A 15484-nucleotide genomic window follows, 5' to 3' on the forward strand; every position below is an offset into this window, starting at 1 on the left:
AGAGAAGTAAGCTTATTTCGTTTGTTTTTTATAGTAGTTTGTATACTACACTTCACAGAGCTTAATTTTGCGACGTAGTCGAAGAGAAAATTGAATTGTCGGTCCAGGCGCTTTTCAAGCGAACACTACTACGCTAAATCCATGAAAACTGCATGAGAAATTTCTAGGTCTCCAAAATGTGTACATTAAAGTCAGCTGCAGGATATATATCTTTTATTGATAATACACAGTAAAAAAAATGTTTAAACAAAGTAAATATATATGTTTATACCTTATTTACTACGTTAAAAAATCGGGATAGAATCCTTATTTTACCCACATGAAGCAGGGTCGCCAACAATAAAATCAAAGAATACATATTTTAATTAAATGAGGTTCCAATTCATCTAAAAATAAAATTAAGTAAAAAGGTTATTCGTATTTAATTGACTCTACTCTTGGTAGAGTCAAATACAAACAACCAATGTAATCTACAGGAATTGCAGCACAAGTGCATGTGAGTGCACGACTGTGCGACGGTCGCGGCGCATGTTGGCGCGGCGGCGGGGCGGGCGGCTTGGATGGCGGCGTTGCAATTTTCCCCGCCCGCACCGCCGTGGGCCGCGCTAACGCTGCGTTTTCCGCGAGGGGCGCGCCGGCCCCCTCGCCCGCACGAGCTGGGAAATCGCTCTTCGCTCGCCTCAGTCTGGCTCGGCCGTCGCACAGCAACGACGTGTACGAGTTGCGCGCTATACTCGCCACTCGCGAGCCTTCGCTCGAATAAAAACTTCATCTTATATTCGAAGGAAAAGAGCGCGCGCGGCGAAAATAGTGAGCTCGTGGCTGGGACTGTCGATAAGCAGGTGGGAGAACGAGTGGTAGGAGCAGGCAGTATGATGCTGCCTGCGCTGGCGCTGCTGGTGCTGCTGACGCTGGCCCCAGCGGGGCCCGTAGCAGCGCGTCGTCACGCACCTGACTTACGGGAGGACGAGCCTGCGCGTCGCACCACACGCCCTGCCGGTATGTCCAGGCGACTATCACTCTTACATGAGAGCAATTAAATTCAGATTATAATCAATCTTTCGTGTATAAATCATTCGTCGTTGCATTGCATACTCGTCTATATTTGATGCACCATATATTAAATAAATATACGCGATGTATGAAGAGTGGATTAGAATGTTTATGTAAATAATTACATTCCGCATTTGCTGACCTGGTAAGGGCGACACGATTAATTAAATTGTACGCGATGTTAGTTAACTAAACGGTGAGTATCTATGCCGTAATTCGTCGTAGGACTGTTTATTGATATTTTGACGACGACGTATCGTTATCGTTTTGATATCACCGGTATGATGGGATAATAAAAACAATGCCACGTGAGAGCGGCGATCGGCTTTCTTCTCGATGCGACGCACAGAGAAATGTCAAGTGATCTATTTTTGACGCATGATAAAAGTTATCTTTTTTATCGGCCAAAGACTTCGAGAAGGACATAATATGTATATTTACATAATGTTAATATATGTACTGATTGTTTGTGTTTTTTAACTTTAAATTTATCCGATATAAATGCGTATACGATATATTCACAAAAAAATGAATGATATATAACATAATTTAATTATTAAATATATTTATCTATAAAACAATAGCGGAAAAATACTTTTAACGTTATTAAACATATAAACACGCAAACATGTAGGTAATAAAACTTTTAATTAAGTAATCATTCCATTGAATCTCAGTCATAAAGCAAAAAAGGGTATTTATACACAGATCAAGACAGATACCAGGTTTGATTTGAAGGCTAAATTTAATTTAATGCTACTTTTTATAATTTTGTATTTTCAAAATGCGTGTGAATATATCATTAATGCCAATTAAGATAATATTATAAATACATGTGTCATTATAAAGACCAGATACGATATACGTTTGATAAATTAATCGATAGCGAAACCAATGCATATCATATTATAATATAGATAACAAGTATTAATTTGCTGTTGCCGTTCCCGCTTTGCTAAATAGATATTATTTATAAAATCATATCTATTTTTTTATTTATACCAAAATCTTACATTAAAATACTTCTGGTGTTTATTATTATAGAAATACTATATAGTTTATTTAAAGGTGTATTGAATTAAAAAAATGAATATCCAAGAATACTATCTATTGGGAACGATTTCCTTTTTATTTGCTATATTTTTATACAAGTAGAACGTATATATCCTTTTTATTTCGTAAACACTCAACATAAAGATGGTACGATTTTGCAATCTTATCACGCCTGATGGATAGGTAAAACGTAATTTTGCAAAAGATTTGGATTCGCCTACATTAGCCAACTCCATTTCGTAACAATTATTATCGCTTAGATAATTCTTTTATCTTGCATTATCTTGATTCTCCATACCTACTTTTTAGTAATAACTTTTTATCTAATTGGTCGCCAATGTTTATAAGATTGCATATAATCTTAGATATTTCGATTTCATCAATTTATTATATTATTATATTACAAGGTTTTTGTTGATAAAAATATGTGTTAGTCATAAACGAAATGATTTTTCATTAACACTGTATAACGTTTGTATATTTTTCTTTTTATAATATTTTTTATTATAAAAAATAATACGTAATCTGTAAGTATATTCCTTCTAGTAAATTTGGTTAAGATAAAAAATAGCAAGTATGTTTTATAGATTATGTTTTGTGATAAAAATATTGTAATTTCTGAAAGTCATAAAAACTCGAAATATTATTTCATTCAGCATAACATTGTTACAGAGATATGAATACTGCAACGTACTAACGTACATATAACAGACATTATATTTAAAAATTAAGGTAAACGCAAGTTGTGATGACTAGATTCCACAAATAAGAGATAATTATATACAATACATATAGTCGTTTTAAGGCAACGGATGTGAAAATTCTATAATATTTTAGATTTATAAGTGATTTAAGGTATTTATAAAATATGACAGGTCAATATCAACTGCAAAGGTTGAAAATATTTGTATAATATTTATCGGCAAAAGTAGCAAATTAACGACTTGGATGTTTGTTGCTTTTAGATATATGTTAAAAAATAACATTTCCGAAGTTAGTTAAAAACGCATATTTAAAAAAAAATCTAAAATTATTTTAAATCGATAATTATTTGTCGATTAATAATCAATAGTTTGTTTGTCATATGTTAGGCAGTTGTGCTAAGGGCTGAATTACTAAGACCTACCTACCTGGTACCAACGTTATTTGACTAGTACCTAGTCTTGTCATTATATAAAAAAGATAAACACACAAAATTCACCTCAAACATCATCGCTATCATTAACATTTTCACCTTGAATCTACTTTCTCTGCGTTCGTAAAATTACTAAATATTTTATACATTTAACCTTGTCTGAGCGCCAGGACGATGTCATGCACATAACATAATAATTATAATAGACAACCAAGGACATTTAAAGCGTGATATTAGGTACAAGTGACTCACTCACTCTCTTGTCAACTTTCATTCATTTTTTTTGTAAAGGATAAAAGTAATGTTTGGCAAAATATCTCAAAGAACGTGCCAAAAAATATTTTACTGAGAAAAGAAAAAAAGTTGTCTTCGGCGTCTAGACGATACAGCGAGACGCGACGTGACAGTTATAAATAACAATGTATATAATATATTTTACATTTTCGTAAATATAGTCTACATTTTTGATTATGCGGAAAATGAAACAGTAATGGAATGAAAATATTGTGAAAATAACCTACATTCTGATGTCCCACAAAGGATTAATGGGATATATGTGTAACTATCAACATAAGCAGGATATATCTCTCATCATCATCATATTCAGCCCACATTAATCCACTGCTGGACATAGGCCTCCTCACAGGCGCACCAGTTCTCCCGGTCCTGTGCTAGTCGCATCCATTGAGCACCCGCCATCTTCCTAAAATCGTCTGACCATCGGGCGGGTGGTCTGCCCACTGGCCTTTTTGCTTCTCTAGGCCACCACTCCGTGACGATTTTAGTCCACCTTCCGTCTTCTCGTCTGGCCAAGTGTCTAGCCCATCTCCACTTTAACCTACTTATAAATATTATAAATGGAATCGTTTACGTGTTTGTGTTTCTTAAATACACTGTGTTTGCTTTGGTTGTGTTTTGTGTGTCTTTAACGGAGTAACTGAGTATAACGTTATTTTTGCATTGAGGTTTATGCGAGTGACATTTTTATCCCGATGAAATGCATGGTAGCGAAACCGCTGGTAAACAGCCTATTAAATGCGAGATGCACATGAATTGACAGGGTTTTGTACTATTAAGATGGATAATTAGAATATATACATGATTACATTAGGAATACATTCAGTAAGATGTATTATTATTTCATTATTAGGTAAGTAAAAAATAGAAGAGAAAAATATTAGTCAAGTAAATTATAAAAAACTGAAAAGTTTGATTTTATACTTGAATTTCACTAAAAATTTACAAATGGGGACATTTTGGGCTAGTATTTATTTCCTTCAATTTAAAAAAGTACTTACAAAGTAAACAGAAACAAACTTTTAACCCTATTCAATCCCATTAACTACTACTTGGCCACTGCCGTGCACTATAGAATTTAATAATTCTCGCTGAAATACTTCAAATAATTCTGTAATACATATAACACTTTTAATAAGAACTTATATAAGTTATTTTAAATTTCTTAGTGCACTTTTTGAAGTTACGTATACCTATTCACTTTAAAAAAATCAATTTAAACATGAGTAGTTAGTGTGGGCTTAAAAAACTGTTTCTACTGTAATGTGTACAAACTGCAGTATTATTATAGCAATTTAAGTTAGCTTAGTTCTTCTTAGTTATGTTTATTTTTATGACAAGTGTTTGCTGCTCTTGGTAGAGTGAAAACATTAAAAGGCAATACAATTTGTAATTTAGTACCAAGTAAATTAAACAATCACTTTGATCTATCCGCCTGTATAGGTGTGTGATAATATATCTTACTGAAGGCCCCACGTGTTTTCTTCGTATACGTATTATGTTTATTTAAATATTGTATATACCTATCCTATATATGATTTTATATCAATATGAGTATAATCAATAGGATTAGTATTTTTTTTAAAAAAGCGTGAACCCAGGCTTGGAGATCCTCCTAGGCAATTTGTCATTTGAGGCACCCCATTTCGAAGCGGTTAGAGTAAAACTAATTTATTTATGGTTGGGTGGGGCCCCTCGGCTGGTGGGGTCCTTAGACCAGTGCCTTGTAGGCCTAGGCATAAATCCGAAGCTGCGTGAACCAAATAAGAAATCCGATCTTTCCGTGCGTCTTATGTGTTTTTCATTAAATAATTTTAAACATTTTGTAATATACCCGAAAGTACTTACTAGTTCAAATTGTAAAGCATAAAAAAATATTGTTTTTTTTTTTTTATAGAATAGGAAGGCGGACGAGCATATGGACCACCTAATGGTAAGTGGTCACCAACGCCCTTAGACATTGGCATTGTAAGAAATGTCAACCATCGCTTACATATCCAATGCGCCACCAACCTTGGGAACTAAGATTTTATGTCCCTTGTGCCTGTAATTACACTGGCTCACTCACCCTTCAAACCGGAACACAACAATATCAAGTATTGCTGTTTTGCGGTAGAATGTCTGATGAGTGGGTGGTACCTACCCAGACGAGTTTGCACAAAGCCCTACTAATTATAATGAATTATAACAAAACAGCAATGTACTTAATTTTTTTAAGGGTAGTGTATTTCATTATCATCATTATTATTAACATTCTTAAGCATACTACTATTTTTACTACAAAATTTACAATAATTAAATGCTTATGATTGTCGTATTGAGGAAGTGGGCGATATGGATGGTATAAAATTAAATGTCAATTTCCACCTACTGCATTAATCTTGCTAAGCTAACGTTCGATAAATTAACGGTAGGTTTGCGCGGGGGCGGTTCTATAGAAACACTCACAAGGCGCAAATCATAAAGAAACTTTAATGTATAATTATTTAATTACTTGAATTGAAAATGAAATAAATTGATGCGGTTAATTGACATGAAAATTAATCATGTATAATGAAAACGGACGGTTTTTATAACTATCAATATAAATCCGTTTTGGATTATTCTATGTAACTCGAGTAGGAAAGATAAGTTATACAAATTGTTACACTTCAATTAAACTATAAATAGATATTATTCATTATTTGTTTTTGGCACAATGATTGTATATTATCAAATGATCTCGTAACCCGAAGGCGGTAGCGTATCAATAATATTACTAATAAACTCGATTTGCAAACATTAAAATGATGCAATTTTTGATATCGTGCGTGACCATTTTTAATGAGTAGTTTTAGCACTTAACAATCTACATTTACCGGTGGTAGAACATGTGCTTTCGCGTTTAGGTTTGTACCAAAAACCCCCCTTTTATTTTACCTCTAAAAAGTACTATTTTGTATTTCAAGTGTGATTACACCCTTGGGACATACCAACTTTTTTATTTTTTTGTGAAAAAGGTAGACGTACGGGCAAATGGGCCACCTGATGGTAAAGTGGTCACTGTCATTCATAAACATTGGCACTGTAAGAAATATTAACCGTTTCAGTGCCAATGTGCCACCGACCTTAAATAACTACACTAGCTCACTCACCCTTCAAAACAGAAGACAACAATGGTAAGCATTGCTATTTGGCGGTAGAATAATATGATCTTACAGTGCAATTGTTTATTTGCGGATCAGCTGTTTATTTAGCATAAGTTTGCCAGACAGCACGACTGCCTTAATAACATTTTTAAATTAAATAACTAAAGAAAACTTGTCGTATATTCGTCATATCTAGTAAAACATATTGTAATAATCTCTTATTGAAAACCGCAAAGAACTGTCGTAACACTAAAACAGATTTATGTTACGTTAATGGTCACTCAAGTTTTAATTATTTGTACACTCTGCGGTAGACGTGTTTATTTAGTTTGTCAATAGTAACATTATATGATATTACAATGACATAGTATTACTGCCTTTAAAATGCGAACATAATATATTTTCATCGTATAGGTACATTTATTTATATAAATACCTATCTTTACTAAACGGTAATATTTTATATTAAAAACTGTCGCTTATTATGTGAAATGTGATACCTGACAATTTTTGTAGACACATGTTATACTGTTGATTTGAAGAGATTGCCAAACCGCTTCTTTCTCGGTTTCTTGTTTGTTTCCATGGTAATTATATATGTTTAAAAAGATAAACGTTTCAAGATGCTAGATGAAAAACTCACATGTTTCTTCTAATTGTTATTTTAAATAAATACAACATTTACAGTTAGAGCACACAGCCAATATGGTTAGCGGAATTGTAGTGTGCCACTAATGAATACGTAATGTTGCACACATTTATACTTGAGAATAATCCTGATTTCTGGAATGTTTATGCATTTTATTATACAAGATTGTTTGTGTAGCGCGTCGCATTTGGTATGAAAATGTGTTTGCGCGTCTTTGATTGCGTGACATTGTACGACTCCGTCGGGTAATTGTCATAATGTGGCCTTTTTACATACATATAATATATGTGTATTGTTAAAGGTAAAACGGTAATGACCTACGTTGGGTATGATTATGATACTGAGCAAATACTATTTTCTTATATTTTGTTTATTAAAATATATGTTCTAAATCACATAAAATCACAAAATTCGAAACGTGATTAATGTTACAATAAAACCTAATGTTTAACGACATAAACTTGTAAGTTTTTAAATAAATTGTTCTTTTTCCATTGTCGCATGTTTTGTATAAGTCATCCATTGTTCTAAGTATGTAGATAGGTAGAGCATTAAGAGTTATGTCACATTTTAAAGTCAATTCTGAATGTAAGGATAGTTTTGGCAAACGCGATTAAAACGATACGATGTATTGCAAAGCGTGAAGTGTAATGTCGTAAATCGTGGTTGGATTGCGTTATGTCGGTGGCTGTCGCAGGACTCTTATGTCCAATTCAGTGTATGGTTCATTGCCCCGAAGCTTGCGCGTAACAAACGATCCGTTGAGTGACGTCACGTCATGTGCAATGCACTCGTTGCAATGAGCTTGGTCCTGCGCTAAATCTTCGCTCATATTTGAATCACATAAAATTGAGGTTCAATATAATAGTGATCTGTCCGAAAGTATTATGTTATATAAAGGTAAACCAATGCTTTACTCGAATCCTGAACCTTGTATTAAAGAATTGCGCATTTTTTTACGTTCGAATACGTAATTACGTTGGTAAAGATTAAGAATCGAGCTAATTCTTGATGCTTGACTTATTTTTATTAAAAATAAAAGCTAGACAGATAAATGTGTCCGGCTTCAGAAATATACGCAGAGAAATATCTTTGCATAACTAGCACATCTAGAGACTATCTAGAACTTTTAAAAAACATTATAAAGCGAAAGCGAGTTTGTTCGTTTGTTACGCTTTCACGTCTTAACTGCTCAATCGATTATCATGAAATTTTTGATACCCGTTGTCAGCTATACTGAATAGGACAAAGTTTGCCTCATAGCTGCCTCCCTAATCATAAAAATAAACGTACATTAAAAAAATGTTATTTTTTATTTTATGTTTATTACAAAACCATTCAATGAAATCCATTCACCTTGAGAAAATATTTTAATTGAAAACGACAATTTTTGAAAAAATATAATACTGTTGTGTTTCTTTCGCCGGTTCTTCATAGGTATGAAGTATTTTGTTGGAAAACGAAGGTAGATTTTTTAATAATAGAATAGCATAATAAATTTATACTTTAAATAAAAAATAGATTTTGGCAAACTCACTATCGTTATAGTATTATTATAATTAGATTACATATCACCATATTCCTTTTAACACTTGTGCTTGTACCAAGTTGTTAATCTATAAAACTAAAATCTCAAGTTATATGTAATAAAGTATTTTATTAATTGCAGAGCCTAAGTACTTATGATATCGCTAGCTCTTTAATTAGAGCCTTGTGACGTCAATCCTGTATAGTCAATATGATAAGCCGTAACTTTATTATTTTTCTTCGAGCAGTAACTGATATTTTTTACTTCATTTTCTAGTTGTTTTTAAGACAAACAATATGTATAAACAACATAGGATGTTGTGTGTCTAATACATATTGAGAAAAACAGGAGTTTTAAATGCAAATTGTATGTAAATTTTTTAATATATTAAAAAGTAAAATTCTAATAAAAATATTTTTTGTTTTGCCAACGACTAGCGGGCTCTCACCAAATATTAACGCACTTAATTAACGCACAACGAACTCGCTTCCACGAAATTAATCGAGGTCAAAGAATTTGAGTGCATACGTCTCAATTAAATTCGCTTCGACGTTATTAACTAAAATAATCATTACTTTAAAGCATTCAGATGTAATATTTCTCTTCTACAAGAAGTCCTGCTCACGTCGCGGGTCGGTCGCGTCTTTATCGGTGTGCGTAATCACACGCCGCCTTTTAGATTCGGACAATAGGCATTAATTTTGAAAACGCGAGGTAGGAATGTTGTCGGCGCAGATTCGGGCAGGTAGAATTTTTAGCGCCTTTATGATCAGATCCTGGCATGTCATACGCCACCCACGATTCTAATTAAGCCGGTAGCCAACAAAGGCGCCGGGCTGACCATAACGCTGTCGGATTATGTGGCGCGAGACGGGCGGGTCGTCGGCCGGAGGTGCCCTCGCGTGCTACAATTGCACACAATACGCCCCCGCACGACCCGAGAGACCAAAAAGTTAGAAAAGTGTGGCACGGTGGGACGTTACGCCCGCGCGATACCATCTCGGCGCCACAGCCGCCGCCGCCCGCTCGCCCGGGGTTACTCGACTTTTAATTTTGACCACTTTGTAACTGTCCGTGTAACCCGTCGACTTTGTTCGACAGTCGCAGAAGGTGCGGGGCTCACTTAATTAGAAATTTACTTTTAAGGACCCGTGAATTATTACATACCTTAGAGAATTTGAATTGCTTCGGACTCAATACCGAGAATCGATATATACGATGCCGAAAATTGAGCAATCTGATTTATTTTATGGACTCTTTCGGTCTGGCTTCAAATCGTTGATGATCGCGTTTATCTTAATCGATAATAAAAGTTTTCGATAAGATACAAATACGGGGGAGCGGATTCACCGGGTGAATTACGGAGATCCTCCCACGTACGGTCGCCGGCTTGTTATGAACTTGAATTAAATGAATGACGCAGTTGTATGAATGGCGCGGCAATGAATGTGAGTCGGAAGTGCAAGCCGCGCTTCAGCACGCTAGTCGATTGCGCCGATGCACGTGCATCCGCTCTTCAGCTCTTCGCTGTGCTTGAGCAATGCTCCCCTAAGGAAAATACTGTCACCCTACAATAAAATAAACAATTTATATCGAAAATGTAAGCATACTTATTTTGTAACTGGCCTTAAAATAAACAAGCGTAAAATAGTATAAATGGAATGGCTATTTTATCTAAGAATTAAGAAGAAACAAAGATTTTATAGAATGTTGAATCTGTTATGTGTTTGCGAGGCATAATCAATTGTAATAAAATATATCAGAAAATATTTTTTTAGATGTTTAACGTAAATGTAAATAAAAATTTGTAGGTGCTGTGCAATCGTTGTAGAATTTACAGAAGTTGATATTATAATGTTGCATTCAGAAATTAAAATACCTCAGAAGTCGAAAAATCACTGAATATTTTGCAATGCCTCAACCATATTATGTTTGAATAAATATTAATATTTTGCTCTATTTAGCACTAGAATATTTATACTTAGTATTGTTGAGTTCCGATTGAAGGGTAAGTGAGCCAGTATAACTACAGGCACAAAGGACATATAATTTTAGTTTCCATTATTGGCGACGCTTTGATGATGTAAGGGATGGTTATTATTTCTTCCAGTACAGTAAATGTATATAGGCAGTGATGATCACTTACCATCAGGCGGCCAATTTGCCGGCCTGCCTAACTACTTGAAATAATAATAAAGTTTTTATAAAAGGAGATTTTTGTAAATAGTCTTGGCAATATTTAGATGCAAATTTCCGTGATAACATTTGTCAGTCAGGTCATATAGATGGCGCAACGTAAATTGCTATTAATGTTATAAAAGTATTTTGGCCTGGCAAATATAAATCTATGTGAGTGAGTGGAGACAAACATACAAACTATATTAAAAATTATAGTTTTCAAAATTAAAAGCTGAGCAAGATTTGTTCGACGTGTACAATACATTTCTGTTTTAACTGACCAGGTTAAATTAAATATAACAAATTGTTTGAATGGTATCTTATAAATTTTAATAACTATATTATGCATTAAAACATATAACAGAGTGAAGTGCAAAATTTGTAAGACATTATTTTACAAACTCACGCTCTTATTGCTGAAAATAAATAAATATCTTTGAGAAGATTATTTTATACTTCTAAAAATACCTATACCTCTATTCAAACGGAATTGCGTAGCGGAAAACTTATGTTTATGTTTAAATCAACGATCATACGATATAAGTTTACGTAATTAAGGCAACCGTCGCTTTAATCTATGAATCATTTTCTTATTGGAATGTTCGTTCGCTCCTTCAAAGAGGATTTACTTTAGAACACTTGTACTAAGATCTTTGTAGTGATGAGCTAGCTCTTCGTTATCAGCCGAATTACCTAATACATGCCTTATCACATTACTTTGACTATAGTTTGTCATTGTCAAACGTACAAAATATATATAAAAGTCAAAGAAAGATTGATGAAATAAGTGAAATGTATTTTTTTTAATGGCAACTTTTGTATTGTTAACAAAAATTGATAACATTTGTTATGTTGGTATCTCTCTGAAGAATTGAAAAAATTGTAAACACATAAATTGCGAACGTTATTGCTAAACGCATCACAACGAATGACTTGAACTACAGTTGACATTTTCCGCATATTATGTTCATCTTTTGTTATTATTTATTAAGACATCAACAATATACTATATAATTTTGTTTGTAGTAACATGTCGGTACATAATAATTTATTAAATTTATTTTAATAATTTGAGAATAACTTTACAATTTATTTATTTTTTCAAATGGTGGAAAAAAATTATGCTATGGGAATGAAACAAATTCAAAATCCTATTCTATTCGACCTTGAAATCTCATAATTGAATAAGTCTGTTGCCTAATCCTAGTAAGCAATATTGCTTGTACAATTAAATATAATTTTGCCTGTTTGACATTTAAACGTAAATAGTGCAATTTACCCATCAATAAATTGTACGGACGTGTACGGAATCGTGATGTAATGCTAATAATGGAATTTTACCTAGAGATTGTCTATATCGAATGCTCTTCGTAAAATATATATTTACTTGAAAATTCTTTAGTTAGTTTGGATATAAGGGTAGTGATGAAATATTTTCGCGGGGGTATTTTTTGACTGAATTTTATTCAATTCAATATACTTTCGTTACAAAGTTTTGTGTCTCTATTTATGTGATAGTATTAAATGTTTCCATAAGTTTCGTTTTCATTATTTTATAATACAATATTTTTAGTTATCTAATAAGTATAACATAGAGGGCGGCTTATTTCAGCACATAGGTGGCATATTATTTTGTAAATATGTGGCTGTCGTTATATTTATCAAATAAGAAATTTTAATTTTTTTTATTTCATAAAGGCGTAGGCAAACTGGCAAATGGACCACCAGATGGTAAGTGGTCACCACCGCCCATAAATTTTGACACAAATATTTACTATCCCTTACATCGCCAATGCGCCATGTGCCTGTAGTTTTTTTTATAGAAATAAATATTTATTAGTATTTTTTTTTAAATATTGATGATTCAATTACGTTTTATTTGCTTTTACGGCAAGCCTTTAGGAGATGTCTGCTTATAGATTTGTGTTAAAAAATGGACAGTTGATTCTTACTCCTAAGGTATGTTTTCTCTTTCTCTACTATTTCCTGGTAGGTATATTTTACAGGGACGGGTTTTTAGCATTTTTACATGATAAATTATGGATATCATTAAAAATAAATTCAGGAAAATAGTCTAGGTCATACGGTTACTGTATTTATTTAAAACAGTATTCAGAAATAAAACAGGTGTGACCTATTAATCAAAGATTGCTTTGAAAACGAATAAATTAGCAATACGTTATTATTATTCAAACCTAACCACGTCATGTTTTGCAAAGCAGGTCGTGACAAGTCATGGTAGACGCGAAATTTGTAAGGGTTTTCTTAGCCCTTTATTTATATTCAATAATTCATTTAAAAGCATCAATCAATCAATCAATCAACAGCCAATCGTTGTCCACTGCTGAACATAGGCCTCTCCCAAAAAGATACCGCGACCGCTACCTTGGTCGGGCCTAGCGGGCTTGCCGGTAACTGGGGGCCTTTTTTTGGGCGCATCTGCCATTAAGGGGGGGGGTTTGCCCATACTCGCCGCGCTGGGCAGGCGTGTTGGCGAGCGCAGTAGGGGAGGTAAGATGTTTATGGGGGGGGACGCTGCTGCCCATCCCCCCTTTTCCCCGTCCCTCAGTCGCCTCTTACGACACCCACGGGATGAGATTGGGGGAGTACTATTCTAAGCCGGTACTCCACGGCACATTTAAAAGCATGTTGTCCTTTAACTAATAGGTTAAAGGACAACATTACCCATTGATAAAATATGAACATTATTATTTGCAACTAATAATGTTAATTATTGATAAAAAATTTAATGATAAAACAATGTAACGTTATCTTATTAAATGAATTTGATTTTGCCGAATATTACTTATTACAATATTACTCTATTAATGAATGTGTAAAAAATAAACTTGAAAATATTCACATGGATAAAAAAATATGAACTTCACCGACTATACTTAACGCTGGTTCGTTACGTGCAGTCGAAAAGTGTAATAAACTAAATTCATTTCATTCATTTCCGTTCAACCAACCAGTTGCTATTATTACGTAATAAACGGAAGTGCTCACAATAAAGCAATCGGGTGCATGAATGATCTCCGGATGCTTAGAATTGCCATCATTTCACAGTATAGTATGTATAGGACTTAAACGATGAAGCTATAAGTGGCAATTTTGAATAGATATAAAAATATGAAAGTTAGTTTTTACGTTAGTGAGGTAATTTAATTTTCTTTATATTATTATTAAAAAGATAAAGATAAGCAATCTAATCAAATAATATCATATTTATTTTGATTTGGCATTCATCAATTCTTGGAAAATTATTGCAAAGATGCACAGTCATCCGCAAAAAAATAAAATATAAAAAATACACTTATGATGCTACTCCATGATCCAGGCTTAATAAATATTTATCCGCTTCCACTTCTCGCCAAACGGCACACTTAAAATCATTCACAGAGCCCCATTTGGCGCCCAATGTCAATTTTGCAGATTACCCATCGTTGGAAAGTTTCAACAAGCACTCCTATCCAATGCTGTTATGCGAATAACACACTTATTGTATGGGTATTAATTGCAATATCTGCGTGCTGCGAAATTGTTTGTTCATGCAACGCGTAATGGATCCGAGCACTCTTCTCAATCGCTCGCGAAACGTGTTATGGATAAATGCTAGTGTGACTTTCATATCCTTACTGCTTGAGAGTTTGGCTTGCTGCACTTAGTACCTTATTGGTAGAACATATCCTATTAATACTTTATATCAAATTATAAATAAGCAAACTGCATGTTAATATTGCATTGCTTATTATTATTAAAATAAAAGAAACTGAATTTATAATTTTGACAAACATGACCTTAGCCTTAAAATCATAAAAATGAATGCTTTTTAAGTGTAAAATTGCGTGTAACCCAAAACAAAATTGGAAACATCAAAAAGCATTGTTGGCAAAAGTGTCTGTAATAATTATCAACAAAAATGGATAAGTATATAGTTGCGTGTAATTGTTGGTGATTTACTAACAGAATTGCAAATGGTTACAAGTAAAGAAATTGCCAACTTATTTTAATAGAAACTAAATTGCGTCTTCACCTTTTTTCGAATATTAGAAATCGAATATCGAAGCCATATTTTTGTCACAAAACAATTCTACTTTTATCTAATTTTTAAAGTTCATGTCTGCTTTTGAATTAACGATTTAATAACCGCTACTTGAAGATTTAATAAGGACGTTATAACAAGATGTCGTCTCGCTGTCTACCGAACGTATATATATCTTTCCTTATAATCTTTCTACGTTACGTTTTTATTATCGTTAGTCCCAGACTATTACAATGAACTATGATAATCTGTTTTAACTAAATAGGTAGATAATATATAATAAATAGGTTCGTATAAACCTAGAAGTGGATTATAATGAAGTGTGAATGACCTGCGTTAGCGTAAGGGTCATGCCTGTATGTCTAATTTATTTTGACCTCGTCTATTGTCATAATGTTTGTAAAGTAACATTTCTAAA

General features: G+C 33.4%; 1 protein-coding gene across 2 annotated transcripts in view; it reads left to right on the forward strand.

The window, feature by feature from the left end:
• Positions 1-641: 641 nt before the first annotated feature.
• The window catches only part of LOC126773987 (dorsal-ventral patterning protein Sog), a 73863-nt gene continuing 59020 nt past the window's right edge, over positions 642-15484 (forward strand). Inside the window, exon 1 of one of the 2 annotated variants that reach the window (XM_050495266.1) lies at positions 642-999. In XM_050495266.1, the coding sequence (XP_050351223.1) occupies positions 873-999 (127 nt within the window). In that variant the 5' untranslated portion in view covers positions 642-872. The remainder of the gene's footprint in view (positions 1000-15484) is intronic. The other variant, XM_050495267.1, reaches the window with a different exon arrangement.

This window comes from Nymphalis io, chromosome 15 (assembly GCF_905147045.1).
Source record: "Nymphalis io chromosome 15, ilAglIoxx1.1, whole genome shotgun sequence".
In the NCBI taxonomy this organism is placed as follows: Eukaryota; Metazoa; Arthropoda; class Insecta; order Lepidoptera; family Nymphalidae; genus Nymphalis; species Nymphalis io.